The following is a 27,010-nucleotide window of genomic DNA, read 5'->3' on the forward strand; positions in this document are numbered from 1 at the left end:
GAAAATCTTAATAATCAGTAATTCTCACTCTGGGGGCAGGGAGATGGATACTCTCATATGTTGTTATTTATATATTGATCCAATTTCTTGTATTTAGTTTGGCAAATAATTGAGGAGTACATGTCATATTGTAATCATCTGAGCCAAGTACTGGCAGTACATCAAAGAATAACATAAATATAGTCCTTACCCTCATGAATCTTTCATTCTAATTGAAACTACAGACAAGACAATGACCTATTAAATGTACTGGATGGACCAAAAGGTTCGTCCAGTTTTTTCCGTAAGATGGCTCTAGTAGCACTTAGTTGTCTTTAACTTCATTCGAAACAGTTTCGTTAGATTATATGTGACAGGTCTCATATCAGTGTGCATTTAAAAAAAGACTTATCAAAGTTGTTGAATTTTTGTGTAGCCATTTTAATATTGAAGATGGAAGAAAGAAAGCAACATTTTTGGCATATTATGCTTTATTATTTCAAGAAAGGTAAAAATGCAGCTGAAACACAAAAAAAGATTTGTGCAGTGTATGGAGAAGGTGCTGTGACTGATCGAACGGATCAAAAGTGGTTTGTGAAGTTTTGTGCTGGAGATTTTTCACTGGAGGATGCTCCATGGTCGGGTAGACCATCTGAAGTTCATAGCGATCAAATGGAAACAGTAATTGAGAACAGTCAACGTTATACCATGCAGGAGACAGCCAGCATACTCAAAAAATCCATATCAAGCGTTGAAAATCATTTGCACCAGCTTGGTTATGTGAATCACTTTGATGTTTGGGTTCCACATAAGTTAAGCAAAAAAAATCCTTCTTGACCATATTTCCACATGTGATTCTCTACTGAAACGTAATGAAAACGTTCTGTTTTAAAAACAAATTGTGACAGGCGATGAAAAGTGGATACTGTACAACGGTGTGGAACGGAAGAGATCATGGGGCAAGAGAAATGAACCACCACCAACCACACCAAAGGGCCCGTCTTCACCCAGAGAAGGTGATGTCGTGTACATGGTGGGATTGGAAGGGAGTCCTCTATTATGAGCTCCTTCCCGAAAACTAAGCAATTAATTCCAACAAGCACTGCTCCCAATTAGACCAACTGAAAGCAGCACCCGAAGGAAAGCGTCCAGAATTAGTCAACAGAAAATGCATAATCTTCCATCAGAATAACACAAGACCGCATGTGTCTTTGATGACCAGGCAAAAACTGTTAACAGCTTGCCTGGGAAGTTCTGATTCATCCGCCGTATTCACCAGACATTGCACCTTTGGATTTCCATTTCTTTCAGTCTTTACAAAATTCTCCTAATGGAAAAAATTTTAATTCCCTGGAAGACTAGTACTGGTAAGGAAAGGTTTTTCCAGAGGAAGTAATCTTTTGACACAGCAGTTAATATTTCTTGAAATTAGTCCAGAGGAAGAAATTTACTCAAAGACATGTACAAAGATAATGAACCAAGTATTATTTATTACAGTGATGAATTGGAAACAGCATAACTTTTTAACAATATAAGGTTGACTTAATGACTTATGGCATAGCTATATATTTTCATATTCACTTGTTAAAATTGTACATGTAGTATCCGCTTAGAGCTTTTAGATTCCTTAACTTAGTACCATTAAGGGAGATTGCAAGGATGCATACATGCTAAGTATAATGTTACCCTATAGTTAATACATTCAATGATATGATGCTAGGAATTCTAGGAGATCCCTGGTGACTCCCATATTTCTCTCCAATTGAATAAGTGATATGTAAATTCTACAGTCATAGCTTCATTCCCTAGTTGAAGAATTTGGGATTTGCTGCCAATTAAAATATAAATGTATTATTGAGGAGTACCACCTTGAGATTGTCATTTGAAGGTATAATGGGAGGCTTCTTTGGTCACATGTTACTTGAAAGGGGTTTGGTAACCTACTACTCTTTTCATCATCCCTGAGCATCAGTCCTACCCTTATAAGTACTTGGAAAGGCCAGTATGGTTCAACTTAATATGAAATTGTCCATATTCAAGTATGTTTGATCCATAGAAATAGGAATTTCATATGGTGCAAACTGGTTTCTTATGAAGTAAGGGGATATGTGGTAATCGGCTAACATGTGTAAATCAGTGAATTTAAAATATTTTCATTTTTTTTTAAATTAATTTATATAGTTTTGACTGCATTGGGTCTTCGTTGCTGTACACATGCTTTTCTTTAGTTGCAAGGGCTGCTGTTCGTTGCGGTGTGCGGGCTTCTCGTTGCGGTGGCTTCTCTTGTTGCAGAGCATGGGCTCTAGGCACATGGGCTTCAGTAGTTGTGGCTCGCAGGGTCTAGTGTGCAGGCTCAGTAGTTATAGAGCACAGGCTTAGTTGCTCCATGGCATGTGGGATCTTCCCGGATCAGGGCTCGAACCCATGTCTCCTGCATTGGCAGGCGGATTCTTAACCACTGCGCCACCAGGGAAGCCCTTAAGTGTTTTCATAATGTCTCGTGTAATGTATGTTTATAGATGATGTAGAGATAATTCTCATTTTAAGAGTTTATTGTCCAACTTGTATATATTTTTTTTATTTTTGAATTTTATTTTATTTTTTTATACAGCAGGTTCTTATTAGTTATCCATTTTATACATATTAGTGTATATATGTCAATCCCAGTCTCCCAATTCATCACACCATCCCACCACCCCTCCCCACCACTTTCCCCCCTTGGTGTCCATACGTTTGTTCTCTACCTCTGTGTCTCAATTTCTGCACTGCAAACCGGTTCAACTTGTATATTTTTGGCGCTTTTTAACATATTGCAAAATCCTATTGAAAAAATTCATTTTTCTTCAACATGGAACACTTCACCTCAGAGAAAGTCACCCAGGTTTCTTGTAGGTTTCTAGTGGGTGACTTTGAAAGTGTGTGACTTTCATCTCTCATTTTACATGGAAAGCCTGTTCGATTTTATTTTTCTCTTCACACACACAAAATTATTGATTTCTATTATTTGTATATAAAATGATTAATTTTTTAACTATCTGATTTTGTATGAAACTATTCAAAACAACTTTATTTTTACTTATAGGTCTCAATTTATTAATGATGCATACCAGGAAGTACTGGATCTACTATTGCCACTAAATCTTGAGGTGATTGTTGAGCGAAATTTATCCTGGGAGTGGTACCAGGAAGTTCCTTGTTTTAATGTAAATGCTCAACTAAAGCCCATGGAGGTAACTTTTGAATGCTTATTGATTCCTGTTTTGTTTGTTAAAAAATATTGCTTGGGGACCTAAGTCATTTTGTGTGTATAAGTTATATATTAATTACCTTGGTCACAAATGAAATAATAGCATACAACCTAGAATGCATTGAATGTTTGTCATTCATTTATTCAACAAATATTTGAGTGCCTACTGAGTGTTAGACCCTGTGCCAGATATTGGAGATCCTGTGGCAAAGAAGTTGTGACATTATCTCTGGTTTCATGGAATTTACCAGTGTAACGCAGGGGTTGGTGGTGGTGGTGGTCCAGAGGTGAGATAGACCGTAAAAAAGTACACAGGCACACAATTAAAATAGTTCTAAATTATGGTAAATATCATGAAGGAAACAAATATTAGACATGGTGCTGTAAGTAGTCAGTTAGATATTTTAATAAAGATGTTAGTGGAGAGGTCTAAGGCTGGAAATAATGATTTGGAAATCATCAGATTATAGATGGTATTTGAAGCTATGGGAATATATGAAGTAACGTAACAAAGGTCCTAGAAGAATAGAGTGGTTGAAGATGAAAATGGCAAATGGTTAGTAATTTAGACGTAACTTTAATTCCCTATTGGTTGATATCGTGTCACAGATCTCCAGTGTAACTATCCACAAGTTCGTATTTTTACCTCTCGACTGGATGGAAGTCAAAACTGTATCACATGTTTTGCTAAAGTGACAGCAACACACACTCTTTCTGGAAGATTTCTTTAAGAAACCTACTTAACAGATTCTATTCCCTCCCTTCACCCCCCTGTTTCCCTTTCTGTTTCTCCCCATAAAAATTATATTCAAAAAGAGAAAATCATCATTTAAAAAATTTCAGATTTGTAACTTAAAAATGTATTTAAAACTTAAAACATGATGATCTCTAACACACCATTGTAAAGCAATTATATTCCAATAAAGATGTAAAACAAATGAAACATGATGATCTCAACTCAAGATCTTTAAATTCTGTGTATAAGATCATATGGACTCCTTAAATTATAAATGGGCCATATCTTCTTAAGATAAATAATTGAAGTCTCTTTGTATTGGTAAGACAACAGTTAGAAACTTATAAAACATAAGTAGCAAGTTCTACCTAGCATACTGGGCAAATCTTCTCCCCACTGGGCCCAGTCATTAGGCAGATTTGTGTGGGGCGGCTGGGACACCATTTTCCTTCACTGTTCTCCAGAGAAAATCCATGCAGAATGTTCAGATGATGTTGCAGACCTTCTGCAAATGCCCAGCTGCCTTCCAGGACAGATCAAATTGGGTCTTCCCCTGCAGTGATCTGTCTGAATAGTTAGCAGCTGTTGTGGCTCACCCCCAGGTTCACACATTGGAACCCTCTTGGACATCATCCTCTGCATCACAAAGAGGCTAGAATCGGTTACTCTAATGCATCCAGGCTAAGTGCTGCAGTTTGTGATTTTTGACTTGTCAGATGTTCGGTGGTAGCATACACAGCCAGTCCTGAAATGCAGGAGCCACAGACCAGTATTCCTTGAATCCTTACAGTTCTTCCAGCTTCCTGTACTTAGTTGTTGGCAAGAGTGAAGAGTAATGATTAATATCAGTTATTTGGGGGGTATTCAGTAAACATGCACTAATTGAAAGACTATGGTTTAGAAGTTGTAATATTTAATTTCATTTTATTAATTTATATGAATATACTATTTTTGCAATACCTGCTACATAATAATCACAAAATAAGTGTCATGAATAAATGAAAATTTAAAAACAAAACATAAGTAGCAGGAATAAGGTACACGTGGAATTAATCTTAAAACACTAGATTAGTTTATCACTTTTGAAATGTAGTCAAAGGAAGCCCGATGCAAATGAAACTGTTAAATTTTGTGGAATTAAAGTTATCCCTTTGAGGTTATTAGACATACCAATTTAAAACTCACAGGTCTTTTTTTTTTTTTAACTGAATTGCTGTTGTGTTAGAGTTCTTCAGAGAAATAGAACCAATAGGATATGTGGTGTGTGTGTGTGTGTGTGTGTGTGTGTGTGTGTGTGTGTGTGTGTGTGTGTGTGTGTGTGTGTGTGTGTGTGTGTGTGTGTGTGTGAATACTCTTGGTCTGGATGCGTTAGACTGACTTCTTGAAGACTCAGTTTTAACCTCTCCCTGACTCTGAAGTTGAGATCCAGGGGGAGTCAAATATGTGGTCCCCTAAGGTGGGCTGCAACAGCTGCTAACTCCTCGGGTGTCTCTTGATAGGGGAAGACTCAATTTCATTCTAGTGGATCTGCCCCAGAAGACAGCTGGGCATTTATAGGTGGTCTGCAGGACCATATATATATATACATATACATATATACATATGTGTATATATATATATATATGTGTGTGTTTCTTTATATATATATTATATAATATATACATATATATATATATATACACATAACATCTAGAATAATAACATCTAGACTAAATCTCTACATACTACGACCTAGTCAGGTTGACATAAAATTAACAGTCACAGCTTTCAAGACAGCTCTTATGCTAGTGGTTTTAGGCTAAATTTGTAACACATGGAGTTTTGAGTTAGTGTGTTGCATTCTTCAAGTGGACTTAAGCATGATACTTAATCATTCAAGCCTCACCTTCATATAAAATCAGGATTATACTCTTTAACCTACGACTTTTGTGAGGGTCAACTAAAATAATTCATGTAAAATACATTGTAAAATATTTTCAATTGTATAAATTTATTATTTTTGATTATTCTATATTTGTAAATTGAGATGCTTACTAACCAAAAAAAACAAAGGCACTACATGAATACTTGAAAATGAAAGTTCATTTTAACGGTTTAAAATTAGTAGGTTAATTGCTACATTCATAACAAGAAACGTTCATCATTCATAGCTTCATTGATGCTGACATTTAATTTAGTTCTGTATTTCACAAGGTACTGAAGATCACATGGTCATTTCAAAAGTGGAATATTCAGTTAGTAGAATTATCTAATATGTTAAAAGTTGGCTTTTTAGAGGATTGAAATGAAAATTGTTTTTCTTGTATGAAAATTTTTGACTGCATGAAATAGTAATGTTAAAATAAGCAAATCTTATTTTTTAACAGTTCATTCTTAGTCAAGAAGATATAACAACTATTTTTAAAACATTATACGGCAACATATGGTATGAAGAAAGTGATAGTGCCTCATGTGGAGTAATAAAAGATCAGTCTAGTGTTACTAGTGGTGCTACTAATGCTTCACACCATTCAGGAGGTATGTGCTTAACCTTAAATTAGTCCCCCTCCTCTTTCCTTCTTTCCTTCTATCCTTCCTTTCATTCTTCCTAGTTCTAGGTTTGGGTAAAATAAGATTTATAAACCTTTTCTCTTTAGCTAATCTCATTCAGGTATTTCTGATTTGTCTGTTATTAGTCATTCTGTTGATTTTTTTTCTTTGAATCAAAATTTCAAGTCTTGTGGTGACAAAATTCCTTAGTATGTATTTATTCTTGTTATCCCAACTTCCCTGTAAGTCCTTATTTTCAATTTTTCTCTTCATCCCCTCCTTCTCCCTTATTCCTAGTGCAGCATATGTTCCAGATGGAATATTTTATATTAATATTAGGAGTATCAAAATATTAGAGATGTCAAGAGAGGATGATCATTAGTAAATGATGGATTTCAACAAATAATTAGAAGGTGGATGGAATAGAGCAGAGGAAATTGTAACTCAGAAGAAGTCTGCATCCAATGTTGGATTTAATTTATTATGTAGAATCCTAACTAGGTGCTAAGTTCAGCACCAGCACATATAGAGAATTGGGTTAATTAGAACTGCTGAGATGATTTTGCTTCACTAGAATAAAGTTCTCTTCATTCTGGCATTTTGAGGAACCCCAAATCTGCCAACCTCAAAGTGAAATCTGCTAGTTCACAAGACTCACTCTTGCAAAGCACTAATACATTGCACAGCTTTTCCAGTCAGGGAGAATCCCAGCAAAGAAACAACCTACATTTGTAACATTACCGGAATCCTCATTCTTACTAGCTAGAATAACCAGCCTGGTCCGTTATTGTTAAATATTAATGGTCAGATATAAAGAAAATCACAAGAACCTAAGCCTGAAAGCAACCAAGATAAAGAGGTAGTGTTTCCTGAATGAAACAGAAATAATTAAGGAAACAAAAGAGAACGTGAACAAACAGAAAACAAACTCTAATTCATAATCAGAGGATTTTGAGAATATAAGAACCGGATCCTACCTTCACTACCTTCTGCCTTTCCAAGATAAGAAAGAGTTCTTGGAAACCAAAAATATGATTGCCAAAATTTTGAAACAAATGCACAAAGCATGGGGTTAGCATGTAAGTACTGAGTTGGACTGTATGGTTAATGTAATCTCCTATGACACAGAGAAAAAATAAGCACAGCGATGGAAAGTGATATAGAACTTAAGAGTGGTAGAGCTTTAGTTCAAAAGGTCCAATTTCCAGAATAATAAGTATTTTAGGAGAAAGAACTGAGGGAATGGAAGAGAAGAATCTTTCAAAGAAATAATAGAAGAAAACTCTCCAGAACTAAGTAAATATTGGAACAAAATCTTGGATGTAAAGAATCTCCCAAGTTTCAAGCTGATTGAAGACTCCCCATGCAAACACATGTTCATGAAATGTCAGAACAACAAAAGTAATATTTTTAGTTGAAGAAAAACCAGGCTGCCTTTTAGGGCTTGGGGAAAAAGTGACTGGAATCAGATTTATCATGAATGAAACTGGATGGGATGGGATGGACGGAGGATGAAAGACAATGGAGTAATATAGCCAAATTTCTAAGGAAAGTTATTTTGAAGTTAGGATTCTATATATGGCCAAACCATCATCTAAATGTGAAAACAATAATTTTCAGATTTCCAGTGACTCAAAGTTTAGTTTCTTTATACCCATTCCTAAAGAAATTACAGGTATACCTCGTTTCATTGTGCTTCATTTTTTATAGTGCTTTTCAGATACTGTATTTTTTACAAATTGAAAGTGTGTAGCAACTCTGAGTCAAGAAGGTCTATCAGGTTCTCATTAGTTATCTATTTTATACATATTAGTGTATATATGTCAATTCCAGTCTCCCAATTCATCCCACCCTCCCCTTCCCCCCTTGGTGTCCATACGTTTGTTCTCTACATCTGGGTCTCTATTTCTGCCTTGCAAACCGGGTAATCTGTACCATTTTCCTAGTTTCCAAATATATGTGTTAATATACGATATTTGTTTTCCTCTTTCTGACTTACTTCACTCTGTATGACAGTCTATAGGTCCATCCACGTCTCTATAAATGACCCAGTTCCGTTCCTTTTTATGGCTGAGTAGTATTCCATTGTATATATATACCACATCTTCTTTATCCATTCATTTGTTGATGGACATTTAGGTTGCTTCCATGACCTGGCTATTGTAAGTAGTGCTACAGTGAACCTTGGGGTGCATGTACATGAAGAGATGCTCAACTTCACTAATTATTAGAGAAATGCAAATCAAAACTGCAGTGAGGTATTACCTCACACCAGTTAGAATGGGCATCATCAAAATAATCTACAAACAATAAATGCTGGAGAGGGTGTGGAGAAAAGGGAACCCACCTGCACTGTTGGTGGGAATGTAAATTGATACAGCCACTATGGAGAACAGTATGGAGGTTCCTCAAAAAACTAAAAATAGAATTACCATATGACCCAGCAATCCCACTACTGGGCATATACCCAGAGAAAACCATAATTCAAAAAGACACATACAATTTTGTTTTTTTGTTTTTTTTAATGAAGTTAAAGGGATCAATTCACAAAGAAATCTAAATATGTATGTGCTAATAACAGAGCTTCAAAATATATGCAGCAAAAAGTGACAGAACTAAAGGAGGATATACACATATACAAAACCATAGTTGGATAGTTAGCACACCACTCTTAGTTGATAGAATATAGACTAAAAAATCAGAAAGAATATAGAATATTTGAATACTGTTAAAAAAAACTTGACCTAATTGACATTAATATAATACTTCACTCAACAATTGCAGAATATACTTTTTTTAAAGGACTCCTGGAATATTCACAAAGATTGACCATTGTGGGGAGGGAGGAGCTAAAGTTTTCTGACCACATGGAATTAAGTTAGAAATCAATAGCAATTGGATGTCAAAAAAGCTTGAAATACTTGGACATTAAACAATTTCTGAATAACTGATGGGTTAAAAAAGAAAAACAAGGGAGATCAAAATTATTTAAACTGAAAAATAATGAACATAAAATGTCAAAATTTGTGGGATGCAACTAAAGCAGTGCTGAAAAATTTGTAGCTATAAAGGACTGTACTGGAGTTAAAAATCAAAGATAAAATCTTCTACCTCAAGAAACTAGAAGAGCAGATCAAACCCAAAATAAATAAAAGGAAGAGAGTAATATAGACAACAGTAGAAATCAGTGAAAGAGAAACAGATAAGCAGGAGAGAAAATTACCAAAGTCCAAAATTGTTTTCATTGGAAAGACTAATGAAATTGATAAATCCTTAGCAAGACTGATAGAAAACAAATTATCAATATCAGAATTAATTAGATTGTAGTAGTTCACTACCAGGACAATAAGGGAATATTATGAATAATTTTGTGATAATAAATTCTAGAGCTTATATGAAGTGTAAAAATTTTTTGGAAAAAAAGAATTACCAAAACCGACATAGGATGAAATAGAAAATCTGAGTAGCTCTGTATCTATTAAAAGAATTGAATTTCAATGGTGAATTCTATTAAATATTTAAATAAGAAATAATACCAGTGTTAAACTCTTTGGAAAATAGAGGAGAGGGGAACACTTCCTTAGACATTTTATAAAGCAAACATTACCCTGGTACCAAAAACTAAAATCAAAAACAAAACAGAAAAAGCCACTTCAAGAAAAGAATATTGCACACCAGTATCCCTCATGAACACAGGCATAAAAATTCTTAACAACATATTAGTATACTGAATCCAGCAATAAGGATATAGGATATTTCATCTTGGCCAACTGAGAATTATCCCAAAATGAAAAGTTGGTTTAACACTCAAAAATCAATTAAGCTAACTCACCAAATTAATAGAGAAAGGAGAAAAAGTTATATCACCTCAATAGATGCAGGAAAAACATTTTTTAAAATTCAGCACCTATTTGTGGTAAAAACTAGAAATGTCTAAAAAGGCATACTTAATAATGAAGTAGAAAGTTTTCCACCTAAAATAGGAACAAGGCAAGAATGTCCACATTCACCATTCCTGTTCAGCTGGTAGTCATTGACAGAGCAATACAGCCAAAGGAAGGATTTTTTTTTTTTTTTTAAATATCTTCTCAGCCACACCACGTGGCATGTGGGATCTTAGTTCCCCAACCAGGGATCAAACCCACGCCCCTTGCCGTGGAAGCGCAGAGTCTTAACCACTGGACCACCAGGGAAGTCCCCAAGAAAAGGTCTACAGAGTAGAAAGAATTAAAAATGCCTTTTTTCTCAACATGATTGATTACACAGAAAACCCTAAGAAGTCTTCAACAAATTCCTAGAATTAAATCAAGTTAGCATTTTTAACAAGATACAGGGTTAATATGTAACAATTGAGAAATAGGACTTTAAAAACTATTTGCAGTAGCATCAGAAAACATACTTAGGAAGAAATTTAACAAAATTATGCAAGACTGCTACACTGAAAGATACCAAATACTCATGAGAAAAACTAAATGACCTATATATATGAAAATGTATGCCATGTTTGTGCATTGAAAAATCTCAGTATTGTTAAAATATCCATATTGTTTAAATGTCAGTTCTCACCATATTGATTTATATATTCAACATAATCCCAGTCAAACTTTAATAGAAATTTAAAAATTACTTTAAAAGCTTATATAGCTAAGGATCAAGAATAGCCGTGTGTGTGTGTGTGTGTGTGTGTGTGTGTGTGTGTGTGTGTGTGTGTATGTGTATGAAAGAAGAGGAAAGATTTACACTATCTAATTTCACAATTTACAATAAATCTTCAATAATTAAGTTAGTATGTTATTGGCATAACATAGACAAATAGATTTGTAAAACAGAACAGAATGTCCAGAAGACATACAAGTAAACTGATACTCAACAAAGACTGGTCAATAGGGAAAAGATAAACTTTTAAACAAATGGTGCTGTCATAACTAGGTAAATGTAGGAAAAATTGAACTTGTCCCTTCACACCATACACAAATCAATTTGAGATGGATGAAAGGCATATATTTGAAAGCTAAAACTTTTAAACTTCTAGAAGAAGGAACATGAAAGAATATCTTCATGGGATAGCCAAAGATTTCTTGGATAGATAAAAAAGCAATAACCATAAAAGAAACACTTTGTAAAGTAGACCTCGTCAAAATGTTAAACTTCTTTCTGCTCATCAAAAGATAGTGTCAGGGACTTCCCTGGTGGCACAGTGGTTACGAATCCGCCTGCCAATGCCAGTGACATGGGTTCAAGCCCTGGTCCGGGAAGATCCCACATGCTGCGGAGCAACCAAGCCCGTGCACCACAACTACTGAGCCTGCACTCTAGAGCCCGCGAGCCACAACTACTGAGCCCACGTGCCTCAACTAGTGAAGGCCATGCCCCTAGAGCCTGCAATCCGCAACAAGAGAAGCCACCACAATGAGAAGCCCGTGCACCGCAGCAAAGAGGAGCTCCCACTCACCACAGCTAGAGAAAGCCCACCGCAGCAAGGAAGACCCAACGCGGCTAAAAAAATATTAATTAATTTTAAAAAAAGGGGGAAAAATGATAGTATCAAGATTGTGAAAGATTGGGCTTCAGACTAGACGAAATATTCAAGATGCCTTTATCTGACCTTGTTCTTATATCTAGAATACAGAACTCCTTGAAATTAGTAACTTTTTAAAAAACAAATGCCCAAAAGATTTGGATACTTTAGAAAGGATAATAGGTTAAATGGACAGTAAGCACATGATAAGGTGCTAACATAGTTATTTATCAGGAGGACTTCCGTTTACCAGACTAAAGTTTAAAAGACTGACAACACCAAATGTTGACGAGAATGTGAAACTGCTGAAACTCTCACATGTGGCTCTTAGGAAAGTGAAATAGTATAACTACTTTTGACAAAGTTAGGCAGTTAATGTATACCTACCCTATAACAAACAATTATAAGCCTAAGTATTTACTCCCACTGCACCCCCAAATAAGTGCATATATACACAAAATGACTTATTTAGGAATATTTACAACAGATTTATTCATAATAGCTTAAATCTGGAAATAACCCATATGTTCATCAGCACTAGGATGGATAAACTTTATTTTCATGCAGTGTATTTTCGGAGTACATAAAGAAGGAGCTACTGACACATACAGTAACATGGGTGAATCTCAGAAATATTAACTGAAAGAAACTAAACATGAAAGAGTATGATATATCTTACTGCATTTATACAGAATTTAAGAACCCACAAAACTAATCTAAGGTGATTGAAATTAGAATGGTAGGGAGGTTGGGATAGACTGGGAAAGGGTTGTAAGGGAACTTTTTGGAGTGATGTGAATGTTCAGTATCTTAATTGGAGTGTTGGTGACATGGATGTATATATATATTTATCAAATCTCATTAAATGTTTCAGATAAGATCTTTACATTTCACGGATGTAAATTTTACCGAAATTAAAAAATAAGTTACCTGGAATGGTGGTCCTTGTCTCTGGAGTCAGGTAGAAGGAGAATTAGGAATTGCTATGTTTTTATTGTATGTCCATTTAATATGTACCATGTATATATAATACCTTGTCCCAAAATATAAAACGTAGAAAAGATTGAATTTTGGATCCTTTTGTTTAGTGGAACAATTTTTTAAATGGCATCTAAAGTATCTTGTTTGGTTTTAGATTTTGAAGTAAAATTTAAATACCAAACACATATACCAGGTGCTCTAGTATGCATTTTACACATGCTGTTTTGCTTAATCTCCAAAACAAACCCAGTGGTTAGTTCTTTTATTCTTGTTTTACGAAAATTAAACCAAGAGTTTATTAAAAGTAAACCAAGAGTTTAATTAATACTCTCAGGTTATTATGTAAAGAATCCTAAGCCAGTAGTTAGTGAGTTCAACATCAGAATTTTTAAATCTTTTAAATTTTTTGGAAAAACATTATACTATACCCATTTATTTAACAATTATCTTAAATCTAGTTCAGGTCTGTTTTAATGAGTTCTACCATTCCTGACTTTCTTCTTTTCTCCAATAACTGTAATTTTTCCAAGGAACAACTGTAGTGACAGCTGCTGTGGTAGAAGTACATTCACATGCTTCCCAAGTTAAGACAACACTAAATATGAGTTTCAGAACTGATTATCTCACCATGGTACTGTATAGTCCAGGTCCTAAACAGGTAAGGTGAAGAAGAAAAAATATATTTTCTCTTGTTTCCTATATTTTGGAATATCTGTTCCTCTGAGAAAAATTGTTGATCTTTTTACTTTAATAATAAAATAATTTTAACTATTTGCCTTTTAAAATGAGTTGTCTTTCCTATTGCCAGTGATATAAAAAATAAAATTTTAAAGTTATTATTTTTCATGCCTTTCATTATGAGCTCTTTGGAGATAGAGAATGTGGTATTTCATGTCTTAAAATATGTTTTAAATTTGTGTTTTTGTGTAAAATTTGTATTGATTTCCTCTTCCACAGACTTCATTTACAGATATTCGTGATCCTTCTCTGAAACTTGCTGAATTTAAGTTGGAGAATATTATAAGTACTTTAAAAATGTATACAGATGACTCAACATTTTCTTCCTTCTCATTAAAAAACTGTATTTTAGATGACAAAAGGCCTCATGTCAAGAAAGCAACTCCTAGGTAATAGTGTTCTAAGTTTTTACTTGAGAAATGGTTGGTATATTTTACAGAACTTACTCCCAAAGTTGCACGTTCATTTTCTGGATATTTACTAAAATCTTCAGAGCTTCAGTGCAGTTGAGTCCATAGTTTTAAGCCAACATTTGAAATGCCCTGGTTATGTGCTGTTCTTGCTGAATGGTTGATTGATGGGTTATATAGAAATAATCAGTGTAATTAAATCAGTTTTTAAATTAATCTGTATTATCTAAAGTATTAATCTGTGCAAATTGTAATGGGAAATATATGAAAAATTGAGAAAAAATATGCTGAGATTCAAAATTCTGATAATTTCTTAAGGATATACTTCCTAATTTATGAAACAGTTGAGCTCCCAAAGTCTGTAAGTTTATTATTTGGAGTCCTTTGTGATCTTACTAAGAGAAATGACTTCAGAATGCTGGTTTGCTGTCAGTGAAAGGGATAAGAGGTCTTTGAGTTTTATTGGTGTGTTTGATTATTTGTAAGATACTCATAGGAATTGTTATTATTGTGTTTTTCAGAATGATAGGGCTAACAGCTGGGTTTGACAAAAAGGACATGATGGATATAAGGTATAGGAGAGTCAGAGACGGTTGGGTGGCTGATTTAGTCCTTCAAGAAATGTATATTTGTGCAAGTGTGGAATTTCTGCTGACAGTTGCAAATGTGTTTCTTGAGGCCTACACTACAGGCACTGCTGTAGAAACCAGTGTTCAAACATGGCCTGCTAAAGAAGAAGGTTAGTTATTGGCTAAAACATTTAATATCTGTATTATTGAAGTGCTATAATAGCACTTACCTTGATTAGCCTTCTAGATGATGAGGCTAAGTGGATTAATAAGTTAAAAATCTTTATTTTTCAGAGGTAAAAGGAAAACTTAAATGTGTTTTCTGATAAGATGTACAGTTTGCATATTTTTCAAGGTGTAAATATATATTGGGTTCAAAAATTATGAGACCTTTATTAAAATAAGTAACTGTACTTCTTTGAAGACAGTAATTTTTTTTTTTAACATCTTTATTGGGGTATAATTGCTTTACAATGGTGTGTTACTTTCTGCTTTATAACAAAGTGAATCAGTTATACATATGTTCCCATATGTCTTCCCTCTTGCGTCTCCCTCCCACCCACCCTCCCTATCCCACCCCTCCAGGCTGTCACAAAGCACCGAGCCAATATCCCTGTGCCATGCGGCTGCTTCCCACTAGCTATCTACCTTACTACGATTGTTAGTGTGTATATGTCCATGACTCTCTCTCGCCCTGAAGACAGTAATTTGAAAGAATTCGTTGGAAGAAAACGGAAAGAGAATAATGAAACAGCCACTCCTTTTCATAATTAAAGATAGTATTTTAACTTAAAGTCCTCTTTTATTCTTGTTATATTCAATATTTATAATTTTCTATTATCTTTTACATATTTCATTCATTGTGGTATAGTAGAAAGAGTGTCAAGCTGAGAGTTAGAAACTAGATTTATTTCCAGCTCTGCCATTAAATAGTGGAGATTTTTCCCTACATTTTGAAATATTCTTATGGCTATACCTTCTTTAAATCTTATACCAAGAGAGTTGCAGTAAATTCCTTTGGGACCTAAGATTCTTTTATTTTACTTTTTACTTAGAATGAAAGTAACATTTTCCTATAAATAATAATTTTTCATAAGTAATGTATATAAGAAAGATTTATAACTATTTTAAAACATTGTTTTTATTTCTATTTTAGCACTTGTACAGCAATCAGAGAAGTGGGAAATTAATATTATTATTAAAAATCCTGAAATTGTGTTTGTGGCTGATATGACAAGAAATGATGCCCCTGCCTTAGTCCTTACAACACAATGTGAGATTTGTTGGCAAGGTGACTTTGAAAATAATACAATGACCGCTGCCATTAAAGATCTCCAAGTGAGAGCATGCCCATTTCTTCCAGTCAAGAGAAAAGGAAAAATCACTACTGTGAGTTTACTATTTACTTATCAGCTTAATTGTAAACTATTTTGTATTTAGTGTATGTCATTTAAGAAAGTGCCTACATACTTTCCAACCTTACTCTGTAAAATACCTTTCTTTCTGCTTGTAGAGCCTAATGTAGATTATTATTACACCAGCTTTGAAACTCTTTTTCATTTTTCCAGTTGTTCCTTATTGTTTTATGTGTTTGTGGAGATAGTCTCACTAAGAAGTTGCTTTCATCTAGATACTTCTCAGTGAAGACTTTACTCTGACTTTCTAACCATATCAATTCCACACTGCTTTTTGGCCTTTAAGACTTTCTACCAATTGTTTCAGTTTTATTATTTTTAATTTTTTTCTCCCATCTAGACATTTTTGCTCAGACACGTTTTTTCCTTTTCTCCGTATGGCTTATTTGTACCATCAGCCATTTGTTTTGACATACTTCACATTTGTATTTTATTCTGTAATATCCTCTTGGCCTTCCTCCTCTTCATAACTGATTAAAATTCATTTCTTCAAAGACGTCTTTTCAAGTTAACTATCTGACTCCTAGTACTCCTAGTACTCCTAGTGCTACTCCAGTAGCAGTTTTACCAAATATTTTGCTGTAGCATTGTTAGAATTATCAGCTTTGTATTTTGATATATCCCTTGTCTATCCAGTTGCTAAATCAGTCACGGATACTTTTTACTTTGTTGCAGTAGTGCCAATTTTTAGGTATGAAATTTAGTATTAGAGGATTAATTAGGCTGCTGTAACAAGAGGTCCCCCCTCCAAAAGGTAGCTAATGCATGGTAGAACTAAGTATTCTTTCTAGAAGCATGGAATAATGACTCAGTTTAATGGCTCTGGTGTAATGTAGGGGAACCAGGCTCTTTCCATCTTGTTCCACTATTCGTACGCTATAACTTAATCTGCTTGTTCAAAGATAGTTCACAATGTACCTACGTTGCAGGTTGCTGGGGGTGAGTGGTGGTGATAAGGAGAGAACATGAAGGCAAAAAGGGATGCCCATTCTAAGAGCACTGCCCAGAAGTTGCACATACCACTTCTGCTCACATCCTTTTGGCCAGAATTTAGTAATACATCAGCACACAGTTTTAAGGGAGCCCAACAAAGGCAGTCTTTCTAAAGACTGAAATGTCACCTGCTTGATTCCCTTCATTATACTTTTGTTTTCTGTTTTATTATTGTTGTTGTGTTGGTTTTTTATATTTGGGTTAAATTGCTGTAATTTTTCTAACTTCTTAATGGATGCTTAGATAATTGATATTCTGTCTTTTTTCTTCCCAGCATATGCCTTTTAAGAGAGTAATTTTTCCTCTAAGCACAGCTACTAGTGTTGATATGTTGTATTTTTATTCTGTTAAAAATACTTTCTCATTTTTATTTTTTATGCGTGGATTAGAAGGGTTTTGCTTAATTTCCAAATATTTAGGGGTTTTCTGGTTGTCTTTTTATTGTTGATTTCTACATTGATATCACTGTGGTCTATTAACATATTCTGATTTTAATTCTTTGAAGTTTGTTGAGACTTGTCTTATGGCCCAGGATATGGTTGGTTTTGTTTTTATGAATATTGAATGTCCACTGGGGAAAAAGTGTGTTTTGTTGTTTGAGGAATAGCATTCTATTTAGATAGATTTTGTCCATAATATTGTTCAGATCTGCTATATTCTTAGAACCTTTTTTTTCCCTGTCCATTTTATCAGTTTATTGAAAGAAATCTATTAAAATCTATTTTCATTGTGAATTTAGCTATTTTATGTTTAGTTTTTTCAATATTTGCTTTATATATTTTGAAGCTAGATCATTTAAATATGTACACATTCTGTATTAAATCTTGCTGGTAGATTTGACCATTTTATTAAAATGTCTTCTTTATCTCTGGAAATGATTTCTAAATTCTACTTACCTACTATTAGTATACCTATTCCAGCTTCTTTGTGGCATTTGCATGGTATATCTTTTCCTATCCTTTTACTTTTAACCTTTCAGTTTCCTTATGTTTAAGCTATGGTATTTTTGTAAGCAGCATATTTATTTGTTATTCATAGTTGAGTCTTTTAATTAAGATATTTAGTGCATTTACTCACTGTAACTCCTATACTGTAATTGGTTTTAAATCTGTGACCTACTATTCATACTATTTGTTCCAAAAGTTTTATGTTCTGTTTTCTTCTCTGTATTGTTCTTTCTGGGGGATTAATAGGACTTTAAAATTTTTCTGGATATTATAACATGCATTCTAGACTTAGTAAAGTCTAATATAAATGTTTTTACCACTTTTAAAGCTTTTAGAATGCTTTAAATCCTCTTCTACCATTTTGTAATAGTAGTCATAGATTTTAATTCAATATATATTAAGAATCTACAGGGTATTTTTGTTTTTGTTGCAGTCAGTATTCATTTATATTTAACCACATATAATCTGTTTCTATTATTTTTTACTTCTTCCTACATCTCCATTTTTACATCTGGAATCATCTTCTTTCTTCCTGAAAAGCTCCTTTTATTTTATTTTATTTATTTTTTATTTTTTTGAAAAGCCCCTTTTAGTATTTATTTTAATGTGGTCTCTTGGTGGCAGATACTGTCAGTTTTTGTGTGGAAATGTCTTTATTTTGCTTTCTCTTTTGAAGGATAATTTTGCTGGATATAAAGTTTTAAATTGGTAGCTATGTACATTTAAAACTTTCATGGTATGTCTAGATGTGCTTTATATTTATTCTTTTGGAGCCTGTGGTACTTCTTGAATCTGTAGCTTTGTGTATTTCATAGGTTTAGAAAATTCTTTGTCATTATCTCATTAGATATTGCTTCTATGTCACATATTCTCCGTCCTTCCCTTCTTTGACTCTCAGTTTCTTGTTAAACATTTTAGTCATATTCCATATGTCACTTAAGTGCATTTCTTTAGTCTCCATTCATATTGTTCCATGCTTCACACTGGATGTTTTTTCCTAATTTTCCTAACTTTTTTCCTAATTCTGTCTTCTGTTTTGTCTAGTGTGCTATTAAACATTATTATCAAGTTCTTAATTTCTAGTATTGCATTTTTAAGTTATATAATTTCTTTTTATAGACCCCTCTGTCATTCATTTTTTTAATATATTAATCAAAATTACTTTAAAGTTTGTTCTTGATAATGCCAATAATTGAGTCATCTCTGTTTATTTGTTTTCTCTTTAGTTTTTGTTTCTTCTTATATCAGATACTTTATTATTGAATGCCAGACAGTATAATGAAATGTTATAGAGGTTTCACTGATTATTTTCTTCCTGTAAGGAGGTTTTCACTTGCTCTTTGTTAGACATCTAGACTGGGAACAATTTACCTTTATCTAGTAGGAATTAAACTTATTGGAGGCTGGGTTGCAGTTGTTGTAAAGCCTTGTTTACTCCTGGTTCATATCCACTAGTATATAGTATTTCTCTCTGCGTCCCATCTGACAGCCAGGAGTACTTACTAGGGCCCATATTAAAGCCCATTTTTGGCAGATTCTGAAATTGTTTTTTTTCTTTTCAGCCCCATTCTCCATATCATTCTAAAATTGCTGACCATTTCACTCTACTTAGCAATAGCCTTCTGCTTAGTGTGTGTGTGTGTGTGTGTGTGTGTGTGTGTGTGTGTGTGTGTGTGTGTGTGTCTAAAGCACTTCACAAATAACTAGAAGCTAAACTACCATGAAGTTTTGAGATAACTTCTCTGCTCCTGTTTTTTTCCTTGGGGACTTTGCAAGGTTGCCTAGGTAGCATGCTTATAGTTTCAAGCAGACTTTTTTTTTTAATTGAAGCATAGTTACTGTACAATATTACATAACTTACAGGTGTATAATATAGTGATTCACAATTTTTAAAGGTTATGCTCCATTTATAGTTATTATAAATATTGGCTATATTCCCTCTGTTGTACAGTATATCCTTGTAGCTTATTTTTTAACTCATAGTTTGTACCTCTTATTCCCCTACCCCTATATTGCCCTTCTTTCTGCTTCCCTCTCCCCACTGGTAACCACTAGAATATGGGTCTGCTTCTTTCTTGTTATATTCACCAGTTTATTTTATTTTTTAGATTCTACGTGTGATACTGTACAATCTTTGTCTTTCTCTGTGTGACTTATTTCACTTAGCATAATGCCCTCCAAATCCATCCATGTTTCTGCAGATGGCAAATTTTTATTCTTTTCATGACAGAGTAGTATTCCTGTGTGTGTGTGTGTGTGTGTGTGTGTGTGTGTGTGTGTGTGTGTGTGTGTATACACCCCACATCTTCTTGATCCATTCATCTGTTGATGGCCTCTAAGGTTACTTCCATATCTTGGCAATTGTAAATAATGCTGCTTTGAACATTGAGGTCCATGTATCTTTTTGAATTTGGGATTTTGGGTTTTTTGGCTATTACCCAGGAGTGGAACTGCTGTAGTTCTGTTTTCAGTTTTTTAAGAAACTTCAATACTGTCTTCCATAGTGGTTGCACTAATTTACATTCCCACCAACAGTGTATAAGGGTTCCCTTTTCTCCACATGCTCGCCAACATTTGTATTTTGTGTTCTTTTTGATGATAGCCATTCTGACAGGTGTAAGGTAATGCCTCACTGTGGTTTTGATTTGCATTTCTCTGATGATTAGCTATGTTGAGCAATTTTTCGTGTGCCTGTTGGCCATCTGCATGTCCTCTTTGGAAAATGTCTATTCAGTTCTTCTGCCCATTTTTTAATCTGATTCTTTGGTTTTTTGATGTTGAGTTGTATGAGCTGTTTCTGTATTTTGGATATTAACCCTTTATTGGTTATATCACTTGCAAATATTTTATCCCATTTGGTAGGTTTTCTTTTCATTTTGTCAATGGTTTCCTTTGCTGTGCAAAAGCTTTTAAGTTTAATTAGGCCCCATTTGTTTATTTTTGCTTTTATTTCCTTTGCTTCATGAGAGGGATCCTAAAAAATATTGTTGCAGTTTATGCCAAAGGTCTCTGCCTATGTTTTCTTCTAGGAGTTTTATAGTATCATCTTAACATTTAGGTCTTCAGTCCATTTTGAGTTTATTTTTGTATATGGTGTTAGAGAATGTTCCAATTTCATTCTTTTATATCACGCAGACTTTTTTTTTAACATGACTTTTCAACTTGTAGGTGGATTATTGCTTGGTCACAAGTTTCTTCCTTCACAGATGGAAATAGAAGTCTAAAAAAGGAGATCCTTAGCTGAACAACCATATAAGGAAACATCTATGATTATTGGGAATTTTGAGAAAGATATTTATGGCCAGCTAGCTGTTTTAGCCACATACATTTTGATAAGTTGCAATTAGTTGAACTTTAATTGATATCGTAGTCATTTATATTAGAAAATAGTTTCTTTTTTTTTGAAGTTTACTTAATTTTTTTCTATACAGCAGGTTCTTATTAGTTATCTATTTTATACATATTAGTGTATACATGTCAATTCCAATCTCCCAATTCATCACACCACCACCCCCCCCCCCCCACCGCTTCCCCACCTTGGTGTCCATACGTTTGTTCTCTACATCTGTGTCTCTATTTCTGCCCTGCAAACCGGTTCATCTGTACCATTTTTCTAGGTTCCACATATATGCATTAATATACGATATTTTTTTTTCTCTTTCTGACTTACTTCACTCTGTATGACAGTCTCTTGGTCCATCCACGTCTCTACAAATGGCCCAATTTCATTCCTTTTTATGCCTGAGTGAAATTCCATTGTATGTGTGTACCATATCTTCTTTATCCATTCGTCTTTCGATGGGCATTTAGGTTGCTTCCATGACCTGGCTATTGTAAATAGTGCTGCAGTGAACCTTGGGGTGCATGCACATGAAAAGATGCTCAGTATCACTAATTATTAGAGAAATGCAAATCAAAACTACAGTAAGGCACCACCGCACACTGGTTAGAATGGACATCATCAAAAAGTCTACAAACAAATGCTGGAGAGGGTGTGGAGAAAAGGGAGCCCTCTTGCACTGTTGGTGGGAATGCAAATTGATACAGCCACTATGGAGAACAGTATGGAGGTTCCTTAAAAAACTAAAAACAGAATTACCATATGACCCAGCAATCCCACTACTGGGCATATACCCAGAGAAAACCATATTTCAAAAAGACACATGCAAAAAAAAAAAAAAAAGACACATGCACATGTTTATTAAAGATTCACGAACTTTTTTTTTTTTTTTTTTTTTTTTCCCGATACGCGGGCCTCTCACTGTTGTGGCCTCTCCCGTTGCGGAGCACAGCCTCTGGACGCGCAGGCTCAGCGGCCATAGCTCACGGGCCCAGACGCTCCGCGGCATTTGGGGTCTTCCTGGACTAGGGCACAAACCCGTGTCCCCTACATCGGCAGGTGGACTCTCAACCACTGCGCCACCAAGGAAGCCCTGTGCAACCTTTTATTAAAAAAAAAAAAAAAAAGAAGGATGACTCAGGGTGGAGTTGAGAGCCACAGAGAATTGTTCCTAGACTTTGAAATCTAATCAAGAAACTTATTTATCTGGCTGGATTTCAGAGCTTCTTTGGACTAGTGGCTTCCTTCTGCCTTGTATTTGTTTTTGTTTTGTTTTTTTACATCTTTATTGGAGTATAATTGCTTTACAATGGTGTGTTAGTTTCTGCTTTATAACAAAGTGAATCAGTTATACATGTACATGTTCCCATATCTCTTCCCTCTTGCGTCTCCCTCCCTCCCACCCTCCCTATCCCACCCTCTAGGTGGTCACAAAGCGCTGAGCTGATCTCCCTGTGCTGTGCGGCTGCTTCCCACTAGCTATCTACCTTATGTTTGATAGTGTATATATGTCCATGCCTCTCTCTCGCTTTGTCACAGCTTACCCTTCCCCCTTGCCGTGTCCTCAAGTCCATTCTCTAGTAGGTCTGTGTCTTTATTCCTCTCTTACCCCAAGGTTCTTCATGACATTTTTTTTCTTAAATTCCATATATATGTGTTAGCATACAGTATTTCTTTCTCTTTCTGACTTACTTCACTCTGTATGACAGACTCTAGGTCTATCCACCTCATTACAAATAGCTCAGTTTCTTTTTGTGGCTGAGTAATATTCCATTGTATATATGTGCCACACCTTCTTTATCCATTCATCCGATGATGGACACTTAGGTTGCTTCCATCTCCTGGCTGTTGTAAATAGAGCTGCAATGAACATTTTGGTACATGACTCTTTTTGAATTATGGTTTTCTCAGGGTATATGCCCAGTAGTGGGATTGCTGGGTCATGTGGTAGTTCTATTTGTAGTTTTTTAAGGAACCTCCTCTGCCTTGTATTTGAATTGAAATATCTGTAATTCTTATCCTATATCTGTCCCACCATTCTATGTTGAGAGTGGTGGGAGCAAGCAACTCATCTTAGTTTCAGTTTTAAGAGAAATTGTGCCCCAGCAGTTGTACTTAATAGATTACACCCAGGAACTTCATCAACATCTGGACTTGATTTAGATTTTAGACTTTGAGCTGATGAGAGGGATGAGATTTTAGAATTTTTATTTAATGAGAGATGTAGATGAACTGATTATGTGGTGAGATACAGATTTAGATGGTGAGATTTTGGACTTTGGGCTATGATGGGAGGCGACTATTAGGAACCTTAGGAGGGGGACTTCCCTGGTGGTCCAGTGGTTAAGACTCCACACTCCCAATGCAGGGGGCCTGGATTGGATCCCTGGTCAGGGGACTAGATCCCGCATGCTGCAACAAAAGATCCCGCACGCCACAACTAAAAAAAAAGATCCCGCATGCCGCAGCGAAGATCCCATGTGCCGCAACTAAGATCCAGCACAGCCAAATAAGTAAATAAATAAATAAATATTAAAAAGGGAACCTTAGGAGGTGGTGAATATATTTTGCATTTGGGAGGAACGTGAGTCACTAGGGGCTACAGGACAGATTTATGCTTACCATAGTTAGGGAAAACTCAGTTAATTTATAATTATATTAAGAATTATTTAGTAAGTCTAATGTATTTATAATTTTTTCTTCTCATTTTTTGTAGCTTGTCCTATATAGATTAATTCATTTTACTTCATTTTATAATGGAAAAAAATACCATGATAAAATTTTATTTTAGTAATTTAATCCACAGTTGAATCCACAAATACAGAACCTGTGGATACAGAGGGCTGACTGTACTATGCCTTTTTTTTCTTGAGATAATGTTGGCTTATAACATTATATAAGTTTCATGTATGCAATATTATTTTTCTACTCCTGCATACACAGCAGTATGCTCACCACCAAATATTTAGTATTCATCGGTCACCATACAGTTGACCCCTACCCGTTTTGTCCCCCACCCCTTCCCCTCTGTTCTCTATATCTACATGTTTCTTTTGTTTGGTTTGTTCATTTATATTGTTTGTTTTTTATTTTTTATATTACACATGTAAGTGAAATCATATAGTATTTGTCTTTGAACACTATGCCATTTTATATATAGGACTTGAACATCCTTGGATTTTAGTATCTGCCATGGGTGAGGGGTAGGGGACAGGTGTGTATGTTCTGGAACCAATTCCCCAGGGATTCCAAGGGACTTCTGTAAAATAAAATACAGAATACAAGTTTTGAGGAATTTTCATGTATTTAAGCATATTTAAGAAATTCTTTTATTTATTATATCAATAGTGTTGCTAATGTTAGTACTTTCTATTTTTTATAAATAATGAATAAGAGGATAATTAAGAAATGTTTTATTGATTCACTTGTTTTTTTTTGTTTTGGTTTTTTTTTGTTTTTTTTTTTTGTTTTTTTGCGGTACGCGGGCCTCTCACTGCTGTGGCCTCTCCCGTTGCGGAGCACAGGCTCCGGATGCGCAGGCTCAGCGGCCATGGCTCATGGGCCCAGCCGCTCCGCGGCATGTGGGATCTTCCCGGACCGGGGCACGAACCCGCGTCCCCTGCATCGGCAGGCGGACTCTCAACCACTGCGCCACCAGGGAAGACCGATTCACTTGTTTTTAAATAGTTATTTTTACTAACTTGTTTATTTAACATACTTGTCTATTACTGGGCAAGTCTTTAAATAAAAATATTTTAAGAACATGTTAATTTAATAGTATTGGTTTTTCTCTCACAGGTTTTGCAGCCTTGTGACTTGTTCTATCAAGCTACTCAGATACGTACAGATCCACAAGTGATTGAATTATCAGTAAAATCCCTGACACTGAAGGTAAGTTACAATGTAGTCAGTGCCCTTTTGAAAAAATTAATGAAACTTAGAAATGAGCAATTATTATAGCAACTCTTTTGTTAAATAAGCAAAAAAAAACTATTTTTGAAAAACTTCTATGACACGTAATTTTAAAATGATATTTAATACATATTTTATAATGAATGTTTTCATATATTTTGTTATTGGCAGTTGACTGCTTCTGTAGTTAACATCCTTATAGTATGGTTGATCCGTTTAATATCGACATATAAATATTTTAACTATTGAAATTAGTTATGATAATCAAAAAACTTTTTTGTGGGCAGCAATTGTATCTACTATTTCTTGGTAGTAAGGTTAGTTCAATATTAATTCCTCTTGATCCTTTACAAATATATTTAATGTTTTTTGAAGTGTGTATTTTTTGAAAGTGGTTTATGTAGATTTTTTAATTAAATTTTTCCCCTTAGGTTTCACCAGTTATCATAAACACTGTGATTACCATAACTTCAGCACTTTATACAGCTAAGGAAACCATCCCACAAGAAACTGCTTCTTCTACAGCACATTTATGGGAAAAGAAGGATACAAAGAATTTAAAAATGTGGTTTCTTGAAGAACCAAATGAAGTTGAAAAAATAGCTTCCCCAACTGAATTGGTACCCAAAGGAGAGATAATAAGAATGAACATTGATTCTATTTTTCTAGTTCTTGGGGCTGGAATTGGTCATCGAACAGTACCTATGCTTTTGGCAAAGTCACGTTTCTCAGGGGAAGGCAAAAACTGGAGTTCCCTAATAAATCTCCACTGTCAGCTTGAGCTAGAAGTAAGCATATGTAGTATTTTTCCAGATTTTATAACAAATAATGCTATACATGGACTATTTGGGGACTCTTACTTAAACATTTAAATTAAATTTATCCTAAGTATGATGTTGGTTCACAAAACTTTTGGAAGAAAGTGTACAAATTTATGGCCTTGATATAGTTGTTTTTATGTGTATGTTACTTTTAGAGTACATGTCCATATTAAGTTTATATTTCAACTGGTTTCATTCATCTTAAAGTTGATGATATTAATAGATAGTTTTGAGTAGATGAAAAATTCTTAATTTTAAGAATTAAATTGAATATCCTTTTTCCTTTAAAATGATAATAGACTATTTCTTAATCTCTTCTAAGATAGTAATATAAAGAATGAGAAAAATATGCCTTATACTTTTATATAACGCAGAATCTTTATAATGTAGTGAGACTCCACCAAGGTCTTTCAGATTTTTGTGAGAGTCCTTTAGTTATATGGAAGATATTTGCTTTGAACCAACATATATTTTGCTTCAGAATTTATCTACATAGAATCATCCCAGAGATATTTTGCTTTAAATTATTAATTGAGTTGATGTCAAGTAGAAACTAATCTGATACTCTACCTAAGTCAGTAAATATGAAAATTTATAAGCTCCTATAACATTTGTGTTGATACAGAGTTATATGCTAATAGAGGTGGAACTGACAGACTAGATTTCAACTTTCCAAATTTTAGCTAGAATTATCTGTATTTTGCAGAGTATTTGATCTAGGATGTCCAAGAAGTTCAGAGAATTCAAATAAGTGCATACTCATTGAATCATATGTTACTTGCCTCAAGGGCTTTCGAAAAGTCAGTGGAGGTAGACAGATATGTTTAAAAAATGTCAGTAGTGTTTGATAGATGAACACAGCTTTCGATGTTAAG

At 34.5% G+C, this 27,010-nt stretch overlaps 1 protein-coding gene across 6 annotated transcripts in view; it reads left to right on the top strand.

Annotated features, from left to right (window-relative positions):
* VPS13A (vacuolar protein sorting 13 homolog A) overlaps positions 1–27,010 on the top strand; it is a 233,519-nt gene that overhangs the window by 128,668 nt on the left and 77,841 nt on the right. For all 6 annotated transcript variants that reach the window (XR_004527015.2, XR_002176281.3, XR_012332570.1 and 3 more), the window contains 8 exons: positions 3,062–3,209; positions 6,329–6,479; positions 13,521–13,648; positions 13,948–14,117; positions 14,660–14,877; positions 15,864–16,096; positions 25,201–25,293; positions 25,746–26,102. Coding sequence is in view for 3 of the 6 variants with exons in the window: in XM_073806234.1 (XP_073662335.1) it covers positions 3,062–3,209; positions 6,329–6,479; positions 13,521–13,648; positions 13,948–14,117; positions 14,660–14,877; positions 15,864–16,096; positions 25,201–25,293; positions 25,746–26,102 (1,498 nt within the window). In the remaining 3 variants the exon portion in view is untranslated. The remainder of the gene's footprint in view (positions 1–3,061; positions 3,210–6,328; positions 6,480–13,520; positions 13,649–13,947; positions 14,118–14,659; positions 14,878–15,863; positions 16,097–25,200; positions 25,294–25,745; positions 26,103–27,010) is intronic.

This window comes from Tursiops truncatus, chromosome 6 (genome assembly GCF_011762595.2).
Source record: "Tursiops truncatus isolate mTurTru1 chromosome 6, mTurTru1.mat.Y, whole genome shotgun sequence".
In the NCBI taxonomy this organism is placed as follows: domain Eukaryota; kingdom Metazoa; phylum Chordata; class Mammalia; order Artiodactyla; family Delphinidae; genus Tursiops; species Tursiops truncatus.